Genomic DNA, 20,135 nt, shown 5'->3' with positions numbered 1-20,135 from the left:
CAATTTGCTCCACCTGAGCTGGAGTTTCTTCCATGATCCCTTTGGTTAGAGGAACTTCGGTTGCTTTCTCTACAACATCAGTCTTCTTTTTCACCTCACTTGTCTTGACTTCATTGAACTGCATTGTCTCCTCATCAAAAATGACATGTCTACTTAGAACCCTTTTCTTGCTGACAATATCCCATAATTTGTAGCCCTCTACTCCTTTCTCGATACCGAGAAATATGCACGTGCGTGACTTTGGCCTGAGTTTGGTTTGCTCATTGTTGGAAATATGAGCATATGCACTACTACCAAACACCCTTAAGTTAGAGTAGTCAACTGGTTCTCCAGACCATACCTCCTCTGCACACTTGAAGTCCAAGACTTTTGATGGTGACCGATTAACCAAGTAACACGCATGGTTAACTGCATCTGCCCAAAACGTGTCCAGTAATCCTGCATGCAACCGCATGCTTCTTTCTCTCTCCAAGAGAGTTTTATTCATCCTTCTAGCAGCTCCGTTTTGTTGGAGATTCTCTTTCACCATGAAGTGTCTTGTGATTCCTTCATCCTTGCAAAATTGTAAGAACCTTTTCATTCTATATTCACTGCCACCGTTACTTCTCAAATACTTGATTTTTCTGCCTGTTAGATTTTCTACTTCTGTGTTCCACTCCTTAAACTTGGTGAAAACCTCGGATTTCTCCCTCATAAAGTAGACCCAAAACTTCCTCGAAAAATCATCTAAAAAAGTAACAAAGTACTTGAAGCCTCCCATAGACCTTACTGGTGCCGGGCCCCATACATCTGAGTGAATATATTCCAGCAATCCTTTGCTTTTGTTCTCACAATTTGCTAACTTGAATGCCACCTTCTGCTTCCCAAGAGTACAATCCTTGCAGAAGTTCAGTTTGCAAACACTGACACCTTCTAGCTTACCTTTCTTGTGGAGTTCTTGCATTCCTCTTTGACTCATGTGCCCAAGGCGATGATGCCATAGCTCAGTCTTGTCTTTTACCTCAGTAGACATTGCAACTCCACCTATTATTGTAATCCCTTGAAGCTTGTATAAGTTGTTAGGTTGAATGTCGCCCTTCATCACAACAAGTGATCCCTTGAGAACTTCATTGAGATCTGACAGTTTTGTAGTTTTCTAAGGTTGAATTGCTCTGACAAGGCTTGGAAATCCGGTTTCTTTCACAGAAGGTATGACCATGAGCTATTTTTCTGAGTTCGAAGTTTCAAACTAGCATAGAATAGTGGATATGATGTGGTTATAGGCTTATGAGAACTTAACAATGAAAGTGCATAAGAGTAGAAGCATTGCTAGAAAGTCAAGTACAGGCCAGGTAATTTGAATGGATATAGACTACATGCTGTTCATTTTCTCCTGATTAAAATCTCGAGGTATGACCTTGAGCTATTTTTCTGAGTTCGAAGTTTCAAACTAGCATAGAATAATGGATATGATGTGGTTGCAGGCTTATGGGATATGAGTGCATAAGAGTAGAAGCATTGCTAGAAAGTCAAGTACAGGCCAGGTAATTGGAATGGATATAGACTACATGCTGATCATTTTCTCCTGATTAAAATCTCGAAAGAAAAGCTAGGATTCAAGGTTAGCAACTGGATAATGTGAAAAAAAAAAATTCTTTTGGTGAACAATATGAACCGAAGACATTACCCATGCCATTGTACAAGAAATTACATCCGACAGTATTCTAAATTTAGTTTTATGCACACATTTACTGAAATACAATCAATGGTTCAGTTGAGAAGAAGATTTTAGATGCAATATTCTACTAGAAGAAAATAGAAACAGAGCAACTAATATTGTTAAAGATCGGACAGTTACTTGCGCTGGATTAGTAATCGTTTCCCCAGGATTTTAATAATCAATAAGGCTATATGCATTATGTTCATAATAATATGACATTTGTGCCGTGTCTGGATGAATTGGAATTTTACAGTAAGTTTTCTCTTTCAAGTTACTCCCAACTCATCTCTTCTCTGCATTCACTCTACACCAAAAATGGTTTTCTACCAAACAGATTCTTTTATTTTGCAACGATTTTTGAACTTTACACCGAAAATTTACAGATAATATGAGCTAGACAAATTTTAAATTTCAATGTTTATATTTGACATCTTGAAACCTCATCCTTCAGTCAACTTTCATATTGACATGATTATTTCTGACTTCCAGTAACAACATCTCAAATCAGATTCCAAAGGAGCTGGTAACTACTCCAACTGATGAAACTGACATGATACAATCAACGGGGGGGGGGGTCACACCGAAGAAGCTGATGTAAATTAGTTGATTCTAATTACAAATATAGACAATTTTTGCTGAGCCTGTGTTTGGCAAATGCAATGCACCCGCAAAGTAGAGATATAATGTGTTTAATGTCTGTAAATGTAGTATTAATCATATTGATAATACACCGGCAGAGTAACCACATTGAAAAAGAACTCTGAAGAAAATCGACATATGGTCATCATGATTGTTGACAGAGTAAGACAAGCTCTTCTTTAAGAGAAATTGCAGTCGAAGAACCAGCAACACCAAATGAATATTCTATTGTATCTCTCTTCACAATACCCTTTCAAATCAAATATCTTACCTAAATTTTTGCACCACCATCAAACAATTTAAAGCAAACCAAATGTACAAACCAACAATACAAAATCAATGATATTCTTTTGTATACAATCATTTACTTTTCTAAGCAATTCACTAGCAACCATAACTCCCGCAGCAACGGGCGGGCAGCTATAGCTCGTTTATATATAAGGCTTAAAACTCACACTTTAATTCTCATCCCCAAATCTTGTAGTACACCTCTTTCTTTAAGTCTATGCCATCTACTTTAGATGGAGAATTTTCTTCAATTTCCTTCCTGGAAAAGTACCAAGAGCCTCCTTCCTCTTTATCCTCAGTCTGTCTATAGCAACTACTTTAACTCACAGCAAAGTTAGAAGAATCGCCAGACAAAAAGGAAGCCATCTGTATCTCTCCTTACAAATTAAAAAAACCTCTGACATAGACAGTTCATTGGCGCAAAAATGTAAAGACAAAATACCCAATTCCAGCAATATCCTGCCCAAAAATTACCAGGACCAGTCAGAAACAATGGGCCGTAAGAGCATCACAAAGGGCATAAACGATATACAAAGAAAGAATAGAATAAAACTAGTGTATAATGAATGACAACAAGTCACATAACTATACATTCAGCATCCAGTAAGTGATCTTTTATATAAGAAAGAGAATTTACAAATAAGTTCACGAGACATCCATTGAGAAAAGCTCCAAGATACAATAACAAAAACAACAACAAAACAAAGAAAGAATCACCAAGCACAAAAACAATAGAATTTTAATTAAATTTGGGTTTCTCAACTCTATCCTTTTGAGTAATTACTTCCAACTTTCTCCTAGTGGGGAAAACCAAACCTCTGTCCTTTGGTTTCTCATCTTGCATCACACAGCCGCTGAATGTAACTTCTACAAAGATCAAAAAAGCCTACGATACTTTATCCGGAAGCTAGTACACATGTCTATCACATAAGTAAGAGCTTTCCAGGATAGCACTAACTCAATCATCAAAGTTCAGCAGTATGCAAAGTGCTCCAAGTAACAAACTTTACAATTCCAAATTAAAATGCAAAAGCATGAAACAAGAACTCTATAGAACATAAAAAAAAAAAAAAACTACTGAAAAAAAGCCCAATACTTATAATTTTTTTTCTGGGAAAATCACAGGAACCAATCGCAAACCTAATTAGACAAAAAGAATAAGAAACGAACCAGAAAATTGAGGATAAAACTCTGAACAGAATTAAGATGGGAAGTGCCAACAAAGCAGAGGCCTGCAAGATTTAAATTACTACTTGGTTAGGTAGTAAAATTTCAAATAAAAAGAACGGGAGGAAAGAAAAAAAAAACTGCAAAAAGAAACAAATTTCATAGCACATACCGCAAACCACTCCAACTCTTTCGTAGCAAGAGGTCTTGTCAGTTCATGCTTTTTCAGTGTATCTCGTACGGTAGTTTGAACCTTGAAGAAATTATATTAATACTATAAATTATGGGCTTAAGACAAGGACCGCCCACACTACATGAACTCCCTCCTCCTAGATGTATCTGAGTGTCTACTTTGTTGGTATGCCAGATTCTAACATGTAAGCAAAAGATTTAAACAACACAAGGGCTGCATCTGATCGACAACAAAATATAGCTTCACATATACCCCTGCAAGAAACGAAAGCACTGACTATTAAGTAAAGCAACATCGAAATTTATATCACATTATCAAAATGGGAGCAATTTGCATTGTCCTCATTGACAAGAAGGGGATGGCACAATCTGTTTCAAAAAATATACCGTAATAATTCCCAGAAACGAGTCGTGTGAACAAACTAGCAGCAATCTACTTGTCTGGATGACCCCTTTTGGCCTTGCGACGTGAATGGTGGGTACTCCGTACAGGTTTTGTTGACTTTGTACTGCATAAAAATTTGTGATCAGCAAGTTACAAAGGTTGGGATAGCTTTTTGTATATGAAAACAGAATCTTAGAACCTTAATTGCCATTTCAGCGGTTTTCTATCGAAACCGCAAAGACCCAATTTTGAACTTTGAATTTGAGCAAGAAGGGAGAAATTCGATAAACCCAGCACAAATTTGAGCTCGATGGGTCGAACACAGAACTGAAAATGGAAAGAAGGAAAATCAGAAAACGAAGTTGAATGAGTGATTGTTACCTGGATATGGGATTGAAGAAGACGAGAGCCAAGTAAACCCAAATCGGAAGGAGGTTTGGGTTTAATAGTGTGAAGACCGTTCAAGGGGAAAGTAATCCAAAAACACCACAAAAGCAAGAGATTTACGTACACCAGAAATTTAAAATAGATCAAAATACATTACTAAAATCCATACTCTCAAACATAAAGGAAGTAATCCAAAAACACAACAAAAGCAAGAGATTTACGTACACCAGAAATTTAAAATAGATCAAAATACATTACTAAAATCCATACTCTCAAACATAAAGTAGTAATGGTTCCATCGAAGTGCCATCAAATACTACAAAGGAAAACTGGAAAGGTAAAGAGTTTAATTGAGAACAAAACTTAACAACATCTACTCCAAGTTGGTTTGCAAAAAGAGAAATAGAAAAGGTTTAGAGCTTGTCCTCAAAGTCAGAAAGCGGGGTCATTTGCTCCTTCAAACCCTTCCTCTTACGGATGTCTTGAACCAGCTGAGATGCCTGGGAACCAGCCTCCAACGGATCAGAAGACATCATCTCCCAATGATCAAACACACACTGGGGGAAAGCCTGTCCTGAAGTGGAAGCCCTCAACTGACCAGAAAACCCGAAAGATTCAACAACGGGCAGGTATGCCTTGATGTTGTACAGTGGGGTACCAGGCCTCTGAATTTCTTCGAAAACATGTCCACGCTTCTGATTGAGAACACTGTAGATACCTCCAAGAGCACCCTCAGGGGCTTGAATTTCAACAAGATATACGGGTTCAAGGAGCCTTGGCTTGGCTGTAAGCTGAGAAGCATAGATAACCCTCCTGGCAGTTGGAATGACCTGACCACCTCCTCTGTGAATAGCATCAGCATGAAGAACAACATCACAGACTTCAAAGCAAATACCCCTCATGTTTTCTTCAGCCAATGCACCTTCCTTTGAAGCCCACTGGAACCCAGCAACAACAGAGTCCTTGATTTCATTAAGGTACTGAACTCCCTTACACATGTCAACCACCATGTTAGGACCAGTGGTCTCAGGGCCAAAACACCAGATTTTCTTAGCAAGATCCTTGTCCCAACCAAATTCCTCAGCCAAGATCTTGGAACGAATTTTAGGATCATCCCTTGGACCAATACGGCCATCATCAATGGCCTCTGCAAGACCTTCTTCCAATGGGCGTGCTTCCATGTACAAACGGTTATGCTTGTTGGGGGACTTGCTCATCACTGTACGGACAGACTTCTCAAGGACAGTCTCGCGGAAGGACACAACAGGGTCAGATTTTACAATTTCAGCTCCACCCATAAAATCATCCTGAAGATCCTTCAAACAGATCTCAAGGTGGAGTTCACCAGCACCGGCAATAATGTGCTCTCCAGACTCCTCAATAGAACAGACAACCATAGGATCAGACTTTGCCAGACGCTTGAGACCTTCAACAAGCTTGGGAAGATCTGAAGCAACCTTGCACTGAACAGCAACACGCACAACAGGAGAGACAGAGAACTTCATAGCACGAATGGGGTGAGCATCAGATTCCTTCTCATTTGTCAAGGTAGCATTCTTGGTGATGAACTGATCCAGACCAACCAAGGCAACAGTGTTACCACAGGGAACATCCTCAACAGTTTCTTGTTTCTTTCCCATCCAGATAACAGTCCTCTGTACATTCTTCACATACAGATCCTTCTTTTCCCCGGGAACATAGTTTGGTCCCATGATTCTAACCTTCAAACCTGTTTGGACCCTCCCAGCAAACACACGGCCAAAGGCAAAGAACCTACCCTTGTCAGATGCAGGAATCATCTTAGATACATAGAGCATAAGAGGACCATCAGGATCGCAGTTTCTGATAGCATTAGCATACTGATCATCCAGGGGACCCTCGTACAGATTCTCCACACGATACCTCTGAGCTGTATGTGGAGAGGGAAGGTGAAAGATCATCATCTCCAATAGGGCAGTGCTGGCTGGCAGCCAGGTCTGCATGACTCTCTTCATCAATGGCTTTCCCATCAGATCTTTCTCGTCACCCTTCATGGTGATTCCAAGCTTTGCCAACATGGGCCACAGCTTATCCTTCTGGTCATTCATGCAGGTAGCGATAACCTGCTTGATGGGTTCATAACAGAACTGAACGAAACCGCGCTTGCAGGTAGCAGAACCGGTGTTCTTGCTGGTCCACTTCTTGGTTGCTGGGTCAAAAAAGTTCTCACCCCAGAGCCTTTCCATCATCTTTGCCTCATCAACTTTAAACTTTTCGGCATACATCTTGGCAAAGTTGGTTAAAGTAAAAGCCCAACCGTGCAAACCAGCAGAGAAAGCAACTGTTCCTTTCTCGGGGTAGACCTGGACATCACCAAGAAGAGGGTCTTCATAGGTAGCCATGATGACATTAGCATTCTCAATAACCCTCTGAAAATTCTGGTAGGCCTCTTCACCATCCACCTGGAGTTCAAGGAAGCACCTGTCCATCTTGTTAACAGTCAACACAGGCCTGATCCTTTCTCCCAAGGCTTGACGGAGCACAGTCTCAGTTTGGACACACACGCCCTCAATACAATCCACCACCACAAGTGCACCATCAGTAATACGAAGAGCAGCAGTTACCTCAGATGAAAAGTCAACGTGCCCAGGGGAATCAATGAGATTGATAAGGTACTCATTTCCATTCCTCTCTCCCTTGAAGCTCGCCAAAGACTCATCCGTCATCTCATAGTAGAGAGAGATTCCAGTTGACTTAATTGTGATACCACGCTCTGCCTCATCTGCACGGGTATCCGTCATCCGGACATCACCAGCAGTTTCTTGTGCAATGATACCAGCAGCAGCGACAAGGGAGTCCGTAAGGGTTGATTTACCTGAGTGGAAACATAAATCAACATTATTAGCTCACTGCAGTAACAGATACAACATAACAAAAAGCACAAAATTTAAATAAGCTCAAACTTAATAGGATAAAGTGCCACCCAGAAACAATATATCACACAACCCCCAACTGCAATCCAGCCTATAATTGATAGTTAAAAAAGTCAACCATTTTGACATCTATAATTATTCTAAAACCCGCAGAAAATGTTCTTTTGTTGTTCTGAAACCATCACTAAAAAGAATGAAAGTTTTCACACATAAGGTAATACTCGGTAAGCAAAATAAGTGCAACATGATGTAAAATTACCATGATCGACATGGGCAATAACGGACATATTACGGATGTTGTGCTTGTAGTCCATAATCCTTCGCAACTCCTCTGCAGTAAACTTCACCTGCTCAAACAGAAAACATCTCTCCGTTAAAATTACACAAGCCAACAGCCATTTTTAGCATCGCGTCAAGCAAAAAATTAAAACCAAAGTGACTTACCATCTTGACTGATTGTAAATGTCACCTGTCAGTAATTTGAAGTACGACCTGCACACGAGAGCCACAAAACAATGCAGTTACAAAATGAACACAAAATATCAACATCATCCAAGTAGTTTTCAAACTTGAAATCGCAATCACCACAGAAAACCAAAGCACATATACAGGAAACAGTTTAGACCATCATTTTAGTCAAACAATTTCGATATGGACACATTTCCAGTAATCACAAGCAAACACATAAGATTATCATTTAAATCTTCGTCCACAAGTAAATCTACACTATAGCAAGCCCCGGATTTACATAAAGCAAGCTCAAAAGCGATTCTGTTTTCATGCTGCTACAAAACTCAGCTCCGCAAACACAAGAATCTAAGCATAAACAACTACAATCCGATCATTCAAAACAGTAAGAACAGTATATCATACCACTTCAAATCACAGATCTTAAGCAAGAAAAATCGAAAAAGCAAGTACTGCAAATCATCGAGATTAGAGTAAACAAGCAGGCGAAGCAAAAATATAGAGACAGTTGGAGCTGGGAAGCTTCAGATCTAGAGAGAGTAAAAGTGAGAGAGAAACGAACCAGGTGACAAAGCTACGACGAGAGAGGCGGCAGAGTAGAGAGAAAATGGGGCATACAATCCAGGGTTTGTGGCTTTATATACGAAGGGAGCTGGAGGCAGAGGAGAATATAATACTAGTATATGCGGTTGGGGAAGTCTTCGTTATCTAGGGTTTTGCAACCAATGGGCCGGGCTTTGCTTTGATTGAAGTGAAGAGTAGAATTAAGGCGGTGGTTTATGCAAGTTAGGGTTTTGCAGGGTGTGGTTAGAGGGAAGACTTTGGGGAATATAGTCAAATTGAAGATGGTTTCTACAAGTTAGGGTTAGGGTTTAGTTGGGTGAAGGGACTAATTTCTTTTTCTATCGGTTTGAAGGGAGAAGACTAATTAAGACCATTTTTTAAATTCGTTACTATTGGAGAGTGAATTTTAAATAAATGTTATGTGATAACAATAAAAGTTAAACTCTCTCAAATGCGGGCTCTCATCCCTCTTTTTCTTTTTATTTCTCTCGAAAAATTTCTAATATTGCCTTCTGTGCATTGATAACCACTGTCGTTAGTTTGAAACTACTTTTGCTTTTTCGTTCTTTTTTCTTTAGATAGATGATGACACTTAGGTTTTATATTTGGTCGAAATACTAACGATGATTGTTTAGACTTATGTTTCCAAATGTTGTACGTTGATGGGCAATCACCTTAGACAGCCATTAGATGACTTAAAAATGATAGTATTTATGAAATTGGCGTAACTCTAACCGTAAAGGAGCCGGATCCATATTGTTTGAAGCTATGATCTCTATTTTGAATATCTTTCCTTCTTTTGTTTTTCTTTCTCTCAAATATAAATTCAATCTTCTTTTTTTTGAAAAGGATATAAATTCAATCTACACTAACTACTTTTTTACCCTCAAAGCAACAGAAACAATTTCTGCCTTATCAATGTTCCCATTTGCAAATGCATGGTAATTTTATTTATTTTTTAAACGATCCATGGCAAATTTTCTTTATTGTGTGAAGTGTGAACCCTTTTACTTTCCATGGCCTAATATGAATTTTCGTTCGAGTAAAATCTACAAGCTAGTCCATAATAGTTTGACCACGATAAATAATTACTCCAGAAAAAGTTCTCAAGTATTAGGCAGTAAATTCACCCAAATTCCAGTGCAGCTTCAACTAAAAACTAAGTAAAAGAGAAAATTACTACAAAAATAAGTTCCTCTGATAGTCTTTTTGTGCATCCAAGATTACCGCCAAAGAGAAACAAAACGATGGTATCTCTAAACGCAATTGCAATCAGTATCCTATAACTGTCTCATTTTGCAATACAAATTGGACGAAACAAAGGGGAAACTGCATTTCTAGCATATTAATAGAGACGAGGGATATGTGCTCAGGCATCAGATGGTGTAACATCGCAGAATAATTCTATTTTGCCTTCTTTGCCAGCTTCTTTACTTGGTTAGAGGTTAGGAACTCAGCGTCGTCTCTGATGAAACTCCACCAAATGTAAGTTAGGGGGATGGTGGTGGCATGCCAGACCGCATGAGCATCCAGAAATCCTTCATATGGGGGGAAATCATAGATTTCTAGGAGCATTGCAAGACCGCCTCCAACTACTACCAGCCACAATTTCCAACGAGATGGATGGCGGGTGACACCAGCCCAAACTGCCCAGATAAGAAGTTGAGCCACCGCCATGACAACACAAACTTTCATGTTCCAACCTGCAGAGTGTTAACGTAATATTGTTATCATGATTATGACGTCCTGTAAAGTAAAAAATAAAAAATATAAAAAAAAAAAGATCAAAGAGTCTATACTAATCAGTTTCCAAGATGAAAGAAATTAAGCATTTCCCAATAGTTCAAATTTTAGGATTATCAGTGATCTATAGTGAACACTGGCTAAAAATCCGAAGAAAGTTAGATTACAGGAAAGCAATAAGATTCCATAGAAAGACTTTCCACCTAGTAGAAAGAACAGACTCATGATTAAGGTCCAATTGTGTGACTGGTCACAGCCTACATGATATTCAGCATTTCCTAATAGCTTACTGCTATAAAATTATGGAAATTATATATCAATAGAAGATCAAAGTAAGCACAATTTATCAGTATGTTGTGTGTGCCACAGTGCATGAGTATCATTTAAGAATATAGCTTCATTCATTACTGAGAAAAATAAAATAAAAAAGATAAAAAGGGAAGATAAATATACCATAATCCAGTTTATAAAAGTTGAGATACAATATGTGGGTAGTTATAAAAGCAAGCAGTGGGGCAGCAACCATAACTCTGACAGCATCATCCCTCACGTCAAAACTTCTGAGTATGGCAAGAATGAGCGAGTACCCAAGTAATGCCACTGCAGCTGAGTAATCTAATTTTTCGGTCAAATCCACATCTCTGCGATTCAATGAGACAAGGTAATGATCAAGAAAGGTGCTAATGACCCAGCTCCCCCCACAAAAAAAATTAAATAAATAAATCACAAAACATAGGTTTAGTTTCTAAGAAAATATCACTTTCCGGTCTTTCTTTTTCTCAGTGAGGTGAGGATGGGTGGAAGTGTCAAGGAGGTAGGTTCTGGTCCCAGTTGATTATCATGCCTAGTATGAGTATGCTTTTATTACTTTTCGAATCCTTATGTACAAGCTCAACCCATTTAATATTGGTCCTTCATCCATAACTTGTCCTTCAAGAGATATTTACATTAGGTTATAATGTCATATAGATAGCACAATTACAGATTACAGGTTTTTTTAAGTAAAATGTTATCTGACAGTTGCAATTATCACTTACATCATTTTTTTCTTTTTCTTTTTTGAAAAAGCAATTATACTTGCATTCATCCATGAATGTAAGGAAATTGACATTTTAAGACCTTTTTGACATGGCTGGCACAGACTAAATTGACATGTTGTACCATATTAAGTGTCATTTAAAACAGATTTTGCCAGTTAGACAGCAGTCAAATATTCACTTTTAATCAGATATATTCTTGCAAATGCAGTTAAAATAAATAAAGATAAGAGCTTATCAAGTACAGAAAACAGCATGCAGATATTCCCATGCATCGTAAGCAGAAGAAAGAAAGAGAAGCTTACCTACTATGGAAAACAGCACTCCAGAACCAGCTGTTCAAGGATAAGAAACCATATATATGCCACAAACCGGCATAGTCATAATATGCCTTCTTATCTCGTCTCAATGGTAACTTATAGAATAAAAGGATGATAAGTGATACCCAACCATGAAAATGCATAGCAAGGTTGAGCGCAGAGAAAGCTACAGAAGCAGGCTCCTGAGGAAATGGACATCATGTTAAATAGAACAAACTATGAAACTAAGATGAGCAAAAGAAAATGTTGCTGAGGCATAAAGTCTGTAAAAGAGCAAACCTGGATTCCATAAACGCGCTTGAAGGGCCATTTACCATGATATTTGACGGGGCCATAACCAGCTGCTTCTCTTTCTTTCTCTCTGTCAACCATACAATAGTAACGGCAATCACTCTGACAGTCCCATTGTTTCCACTGCAAATAAAGAGGTTCTTGCAGGAACCATGGCCCATCAATGGAAACCCCACCTGAAGAGAAATTGCAATGTGGAAAGCATCTCTGCGCTACACATCCAGTTTCTTCACATTGTTGTAAACAAGCCCTACAATTCCAAGTCAAATGTGACACTGTCAATTCCAAGCCCTAAATCCACATGACAGGTTACAACTTACAAGTGTATGCAAAATAAGCCAGACTTCTTCATTGTGCAACATGGACGAAAACGTTGATTCCACCAAACATATAACAAGAACCATACTCAAGGAACCTTGTACAAGTCAGAACTGAACGAATAATAACATATTAATTTCAAAGGATGAGGAGGTACTTGTCAAAAATCAATTTCAAGTGACTTCAAACGGATAGGAATTGCATGAAGGCATTGAAAAAGAAAAAGAAAGAAGAGGAAGAAGAATTAGCAACAGCGAGGAAGCCTCTATTTTAATGGTTCAAAATAGGGCTGAAAGTTAACTGCTTGTGAAGAAAGCTTGTTGACATCACACAATTTACTTTTTAAAATGAGCTCTTATTAGCTAGCGCTGACAAGGAGACAGGTGAGACATAGTTATCACACAAGTAATGGACAACAATGCTCCATGCCTCCTTGCTATGGTCATTAATGACCAGACTCAATCTATATTTCCAAACAGTAAGCACAGAACTGAAATTAAATATATTAAAACCTGATCCAACCTGAGTGAAGCAAACCCCCATGACCTATTTTCTCTGGTGGTATGTACTTGTTCCTAAGGACACAGTTAAGATCCGAAGTTTAAGCCTCAGTCCTCCAGAAATAGAAATGGAAAAAAGAAGGGCAAGCATGTCACCAGGCCCATTTGATCGAATTGTGTTAAGGAAAAGACTAGTAAATTGGTTCGATGAACAGACTGTCTACCTAAACAATATAAGATATTAATCAATTCACTAAATTACTGATTAGTGTATTACCAAACGAAATGCAAACACAATGATCAAGGGAATACTACTCTTCTTCATTCGAAGTTCTAATGAACAGCAGCCCTTCAGCTGAAATTTCCAGTACTCGAACGATAAATAGCTAATCCAGGCTAAGAAAGCCTCAGTAGGTTACAGAACACCTCAGTTAGCCACATTGCACCCTAAATGGTGCACAACAGGACATTACAATATGCAGTCTTCAAAGCAAACCGACGATAACTCAACACGAAAACCTCAAAACCATATACAAAAGCTTCAGCAGCAGAACTAAAAATCCCACAAACAGTAAAAGAATGATTTACCTATAATGAGGATCAGCATCACCAGCACTGGCATCTATAGCTCTGAATCCAAAACCCCATAAAACCACCACAAAGAAAGCAACCCAGTACTGCTTTAACATCTGAAAATCAAATCACTCATCAGCTTTAACTTCTCAAAATTTTGATCTTGCAAGATTTGACTTCAAATTTGATGAATTTCAACTTAAAAGTTTCCTACTTTCCTTCAACTCACAGTATATACAATTCATTGAACTCAAAATTCACAACCCACAATCAATTTTGCTTCATTGCCTTAATGTATTGACTTCAGTTAACTCCATTTTTGTTCAAATTGAAACCGATCTTATAGTTCGACTACAAAAAAAAATGAAACGGAAATTGCAGTATGACTGAACGACGTCGCTTAGATCTGGGTTAGGAACTCACCGGAGCACCGGAACCTCTGTCTCTCTCTTTCTTCTTCCCAGGCAATAGTGTCAGTCTGACCCATTCAAAAAGCTCAACAGCTGCTTCTAAGTTCAGATTGATTTCGGGTTTGGGCCGGAAAACGGGTCGAGAATGTAAAGCTAGTTTGGGCTCGGACGTTAAATGAGTCTGGGCCTGAAACTCGTTCAACCTTGAACAAGTCAACCCAAACCTGGACCACATTCTTAGGTATTAAAGCTAGTTTGCTTTAAGGAATTGACTTCCTGTTCTTGTTTTTGGTCAGAAATTTGACTTTAATTGTTATGCGTGATGAGCCTGGTTTCCTTCAATGTTGATGGAGTCGTGTTTTGGAAGTAGTATATTTTCTGACCAAAGAATGTAGATATTATTGTTAATCCAAAATCAATTAATGAAATTCATAATACTTGGGTCTAAGTATGGCTGACTTATTCTCCATACTTATTTAATTCTGTTGAGAAATTTCAATAACTTCCCTATAAACAATTGAACAAGAAACGTAGTAGCTGATGCTTAATTTGCTCACCTTCTGATTTCTCTATGTTCACTTGGAATCTTAATTTGTCGATCTCTTTATTAAAGTGATTAATATGAGTAGTTTAAGTGTAGGGAAGTAAGGAGGCGAAATTAACATGCTCATCCTAGGTCCTAGAGTGTTGGAATAAATTCTGAAGAAATTTTAAACTGCTAGACTGAAGTTTCATGATTTAATGCAAAACAAGCAAACCAGCAAAATATTGTACAAGGAAGGTGGTGAATAGTCACATATGGTGGTGGATAGGGTTCTAACCCACCCAAGATTGATGTTGTGTAGATGTCAAAACCATAGCCACCATCAACAAAGCACACATGATGGGTTACTTCATAGCCCAAAATCAACACTCTTTCCTAGTACAGAGATCGATTGACATCAGTGGTGTAGGAGTTAGAACCCTAACCACAACCATATTGAAACCAACATCGAATCCATCAACGAAGCACATATGCTAGGTTGTTCATAGCCTAATTGGTCATTCCACCAGCTTTCAAAATCTTAGGCATCCTTCGATTCGCGGATTTGAAAGGTTGACATTTCTTATGTTTGGTAAGCACAAGAATAAGAGCGAAGAGAAATAATGGAGAAAAGTGAATCCCTTCATACTCTGAAAGATTCATTTTCCCTCACTCGATCTTTCCTTTCATTAATTACTCATCACTTTTCATTATATATTACTTTTCATGCAACTTTGTTTACAAGTACTTCCCAGCTATTTCCAACTACCGGAAAGGAAAATTCATGAGAATTATAGCTTTATATCTCATAGGAAAAACAACGGAAAAACTTTCATTTTTTGTAAACCAAATGAGACTTTAGTATGAAACCTAGATAACCATCAAATATGTGAACACCACCACACCAATCAACGAACCGTCACCGCCAATGCCAACATAACCACCTAACCAAGGCTTGTAAAACCAAGCTAGACCTCCAAATTAACCATGAAACCGTTAAACAAGAAAAGCGAAAGAGACCAATCCTCCCATCCACAACAATTACTATCGGCATCGCCATCACCAACAGCCAATCTGACCAAACAGGACAGTGAAATCAACAACAAAGGACATACTCGAGAGAAATTAACCATGTTGATATATATATAGCTCAAAATAAGAAAGAGAGACAACGATCTAAACGAAATTTATAAGATATCTTAATGACTTACAAATTAACTTTATATATTGAGCTGCCTCCCAAGTTGTGATTATGTAGAGTTCAATCATTTTTCACGCACGACTTTAGATTAATATATATATATATGTGTGTGTGTGTGTCGAGAATAACGACCTTAGATTAATAGTGCATATGGTTTTGCTCAAAAGGTTGAACAAAACAAAATAAAAGATTCTTAAAAAAAAAAAGATTGAACAGAATAAATTAATTAAGCCCTAACTGAGCCTTGGATTAAGTTCATGCATGTTCATCACTACTGTAAGGGAGATAAACAAATATGAACCAGCACTCGTCAGTCTCGTCTTACGTGTTTCAAGCAACATGAAAACAACCTGGCTAGCTCTTTTAATTTGCAGCAGCCCCCCTGATGACCTTAACCTTTTTTCATGAGCCCTCAGAATTTCATATGCAATATTAATTGAATACTTTCTACAGGAAATAATTTATAGACATGGTCACATGGAAACAGGAAACAATATATAGCGCAAGTCACAATCATACAAGAACTCCTACACTCTAGCTAGGTAAAAGGTCAAATGAAAAAGGAATTCCTAGCCTCTAACGTACTAACTAGCTAGATACTGCTATCACTAATTAACTAGCTACAGTGCCTGCACCGTTATTGATTCATAAGTATTAGTTTACACAAACGATGGGTCAAGAGCAAGCTGTACAACTGATTTGAACTCTTCCCAGTTGTCGTTAAAAAAGTCATGATTCTCAATATCTGCATATGAATAGCTCGATGTGAACGAATCCATGTTGCATGGATGCGTAGCAGTAGTCATTCCGGAGCTGAACTGACCTACATTCTGCAATGTCTGGTTACTGTTGCTTCCGTTGTTATAATTAGTATGGTTCACAACATTGGGCTTCTTCTCTTCGTAGCAAATGGTTGAAGCACCAAAATTGATATAAGATTCTCGATTGATGTTTGTGGGCTCTTGATGACGATCTTGATCAGTCGTATTGCATTTCTTAGAGCTGGATTGTTTAGCAGACAATTCTCTCCAGTCTGGTGTATACTTTCTATGTGACACAGATCTCTTGAATATCCGACACAATGTCCAAATTTCCTGCAGATACCAATGACACCATGTACAAGATTAAATACGTAATTACACCTTTATATGGAAATTAAGGAAAATCATCAAAATCATGTTTCTAGGTCTAGTTCAATTCAATGCTATTTAGGAACTTCTAAGTCATGCATGTAATTAAATTTGAATTTTGAATTGAAGCCGAGTATATTTATCTAACGAAATGATGATGAGTAATTGCTAGTATATATGTCATGGACTAACATGCATTAACTTGAGTATTGGTTCATGATAAATACGTTAATGTCAATTTTTTCTTGAGTTAATTGCTAGCTAGTAGCTCCATGTTGATATATGTATTTTCTTCGATCCGTGTCAGTAGTGCTCATGTATATATAAGATAATGCCGTAATGCAATAACAATGTACAACGTACACAAGTTAATTTGTTGTGTGTGTGTGTGTATTCTCAAATTGAAAATCTTGTTAAGTATATATTGATTATATGAACTAGCACTTGTTCAAATGTGTGTTATGCAAATGTATTGACTGAATTACACGAATTTTTTTTCTATTCTTGATTGAAGAAAAAAAAAATTATGGTTTAAATCTAAGCATGAGTGCAATGAAAAGAAAAAAATGAAAGAAAAAAAATGAATTTTTTTTAGAAGAAAGCCAAAATAACTTAGAGTCATTAGATTTTGGAATGATAAGATGTCTTTTTCTCAATAATTACATGACATGATTTGACAAATAGGTGATATGGCATGACACCTAAGATTGAGGCTACAAATCTTAGGCCTCATTGAGGCCACAAATCATTTTCCTTGTTTAATTTGGTGTGCAAATGTACTGCACTCTTATAACATAACATGTCAAATATCTACCAAGAAAATATTACCGGCCTCAAAACATATATGCATAAACAAGCACAAGTAATAGCAAAAGGATGTGTGACTGTTGTGAGTATGCTTTCTCATTACTTACAGCTTCTTGAGGATCAGTGTGTGATATAGCAGTGCAGGAGGTGTGGTTAGTGTGAACATTGTTGTTGTCATTGGTGGATGGACGGCGAAATTCGTGCATCATCCAATCAGTTTTGGTGCCTTTTCCGGCACTTCCGCGGTAGTAAACCAGAGTTTTCTTCAGCCCAATGCAGTTACTGTATGAATCATGAACTGGCTTGTCTATCCCAGTTGCTTTCCAAAACCCAGACCCGGTTACTCTATTAGGTCTGATACTGTTCTTGTACTTTCTCCCTCTTCTGCAGAAGAAGTACCACTCTTTGTCTCCTGCAGTAGTTGTAGCTTCTGCATAGTATATCACAAACTCATTAGGATACAATAAATTGAAGCTATACTAGCTAGATAAACTTAATTGCTATAGCAGATTCAGATTATTATAGTTAAGAGTGTCAGGGAACCTGACAGACTGTTGAATTAAGAAACTAATTGAAGAGTTTTTTGCATTAAAAAAGGACTAACGGGTTTTTTAGCCTAGAAAAAACAGATAAACGAATTGGTGCAATCAATCCACCTTTTTTTGCTGTAGAAACTTTTTAGCCTGATTTGAAGAAAACTAATTAGTACCCTAGCAAGAAAAAGAGAAGTAAGCAGGAATTATAAAGCTAGGTTTTATGCATACTTGGAAGATCCCAAGGATCATGCTTGTAGATATCAATTGATTTGATGAGCTCTAAGCTGATGGCTTTCTTCTGAATCTTCCGGCGGAGATAGAACCCAACTAGTTCTTCATCTGTTGGGTGAAACCTAAATCCCGGAAGTGGAACATCCTCATCATCATGATCCTGATGATCATGATGATCATCCTTGCAACTAGTATTTTTTCCATCCATCTTGAAACAATCGATCTATGACCAATAGAGCTAGCTTTGATATTTTCTCGAGTTGATTAGCACGTACTTGTATTTCTCTCTCTTCGCAGGTCAGTGCTACTGAAGGAAATTAGGAAGATAAACAGTTTGAAAAAAAAAGGAAGTAGCAGAAGCTTCGGTAATCAAGGGGTGAAGAGTCATAAGTTAGAAATACTCGAGTATTTATAATGGGAAGAAGTCGTCACAAGAGGCTTATTGTCAGGTCAAGTCAGGAGGTTTGACCTCAGGCTCGGCCAAAGTCTTGGCACGGATATTTAGTTTTAGAGAGGTAGCCGATAAAGACTTTATCTCGATCAATATATTAATTAAGAGGAATGTTTTAGTCAGTGCTGTAAGCGATAATGCTACTCCTTCCAGCTCATTTTGCGGGAACTATAAATCATGGCAATGATAACAGAGCCGGCCGGCAGAGAGATCGAAGAGATACTAGAAGAGAATTTGTAGCAGAGACCAACCAAGAGCTTTTTCTTCTAAAAAGCAGCAAAGTTTGAATTATACTGTTATTACTTGAGACCAGATCAACTCTTTAAATCTATAATGGTGGTCGTGGTCATTAGGAGAGGAGAGAGGACCATCACTTTGCCCATCTCCCATTTCTAACAAAAAAAAAGTAGAGCTAAAAAGGAGGATATGGGTCATAAATTAAAGTATTAAACTTGACCTAATAGCAGATCCTTTGATCCTCAACATACTATGGGTTGTCATATACAGTATGGTTATTAATGAATGACCATAAATTTCAACCAGATTATAAACCATCATATTGGATCTATATATCATTCACATCCTTCTTTTGAAGGAAAACAAAAAACAAAAAAAAAGGATCTTAACATCTTTTTAGTGCATGCATCTCTCTAGCTTAATTACTACACTTTTGCAAGAAGCGTAATTTTCTCAAAAAATGCCGCGTGCCTCTCATTAAATGAAGGATAAAATGTGAGGGAAAATGAATCATTGTATACCTCAAACTCTCAAAGCATTCATTACCTCTATCTCTCATTCTTTTTCTACTTTGAAAAAAGAAAAGAAAAAATTATTTCTTTCACAAACCAAATGAGACATAAATTAATGGTTCATAAAAAAAATTTAAAAAAAAACCGAGACATTAATAGGAAGGTACAAATTAACTATATTAATTTATCAAGATATATACATAAAATCACACTACTAAGTATGTCAATAAACCTGTTGCCCAAACAAAAATTTGCATGATGTTTCTGAATTCTGAGCACTGATGTTTAGAAATGAATATGAACGGACAGAATAAATTCACATTTTACTTTCAATAATAATCAAATGTCAACCCGTCTAATTAGGGAAGAAATCCCAGTCCAACAAGGCAAAGCTAGAGCCATGTACGTACCCACCAAAAAGTGCATAATTGGAGGGGCGTCGGTTTTGAATTATACATACTCAGAATCTCAGATCACCCCCACATTATTAGCAACTTCCATCGATATGGAGGCACAAAATCGTAGTCAACAAAACAAGACAAGACAGGATTACATGTATGTATGTATGTATGTATGTATGTATGTATGTATGTGTGTATGTATATATATATATA

The 20,135-nt window shown here is 37.6% G+C and overlaps 3 protein-coding genes and 1 long non-coding RNA gene across 6 annotated transcripts; all 4 read right to left on the bottom strand.

Moving 5' to 3' along the window:
- Window positions 1-2,492: 2,492 nt before the first annotated feature.
- On the bottom strand, window positions 2,493-4,745 carry LOC121049486. 2 transcript variants are annotated; one of them, XR_005800453.1, is made up of 5 exons: window positions 4,570-4,745; window positions 4,373-4,494; window positions 3,966-4,240; window positions 3,797-3,858; window positions 2,493-3,085 (listed from the first exon to the last, which is right to left on the bottom strand). It is a non-coding gene; the product is annotated as an uncharacterized LOC121049486 (long non-coding RNA). The 2 variants fall into 2 exon arrangements; XR_005800452.1 differs by having other exon boundaries at window positions 4,373-4,745.
- Window positions 4,746-4,910: 165 nt separating this feature from the next.
- On the bottom strand, window positions 4,911-8,812 carry LOC112164817 (elongation factor 2). Its single transcript, XM_024301146.2, has 4 exons — window positions 8,700-8,812; window positions 8,114-8,161; window positions 7,929-8,016; window positions 4,911-7,611 (listed from the first exon to the last, which is right to left on the bottom strand). Exons 2-4 carry the CDS (start codon window positions 8,114-8,116, stop codon window positions 5,171-5,173), a joined length of 2,532 nt encoding a protein of 843 aa, XP_024156914.1. The 5' UTR covers window positions 8,117-8,161; window positions 8,700-8,812; the 3' UTR covers window positions 4,911-5,170.
- Window positions 8,813-9,826: 1,014 nt separating this feature from the next.
- Window positions 9,827-14,024, bottom strand: LOC112167427 (post-GPI attachment to proteins factor 3). The gene is made up of 6 exons (XM_024304444.2): window positions 13,907-14,024; window positions 13,499-13,599; window positions 12,081-12,342; window positions 11,787-11,983; window positions 10,898-11,085; window positions 9,827-10,404 (listed from the first exon to the last, which is right to left on the bottom strand). The coding sequence occupies exons 2-6, from the start codon at window positions 13,597-13,599 to the stop codon at window positions 10,106-10,108; spliced, it is 1,047 nt and encodes a 348-aa protein (XP_024160212.1). The 5' UTR covers window positions 13,907-14,024; the 3' UTR covers window positions 9,827-10,105.
- Window positions 14,025-16,109: 2,085 nt separating this feature from the next.
- Window positions 16,110-18,681, bottom strand: LOC112167877 (transcription factor JUNGBRUNNEN 1). Of its 2 annotated transcripts, none has more exons than XM_024304967.2 (3): window positions 18,319-18,681; window positions 17,662-17,984; window positions 16,110-16,711 (listed from the first exon to the last, which is right to left on the bottom strand). In XM_024304967.2, the coding sequence occupies exons 1-3, from the start codon at window positions 18,527-18,529 to the stop codon at window positions 16,277-16,279; spliced, it is 969 nt and encodes a 322-aa protein (XP_024160735.1). In that variant the 5' UTR covers window positions 18,530-18,681; the 3' UTR covers window positions 16,110-16,276. The 2 variants fall into 2 exon arrangements, with proteins under 2 accessions (XP_024160735.1, XP_040363253.1); XM_040507319.1 differs by having other exon boundaries at window positions 17,662-17,981.
- Window positions 18,682-20,135: the final 1,454 nt, after the last annotated feature.

Source organism: Rosa chinensis, chromosome 5, assembly GCF_002994745.2.
Source record: "Rosa chinensis cultivar Old Blush chromosome 5, RchiOBHm-V2, whole genome shotgun sequence".
NCBI lineage: Eukaryota > Viridiplantae > Streptophyta > Magnoliopsida > Rosales > Rosaceae > Rosa > Rosa chinensis.
The sequence above is the reverse complement of the archived record's forward strand: the minus strand, read 5'-3'. Positions and strand labels throughout refer to the sequence as shown.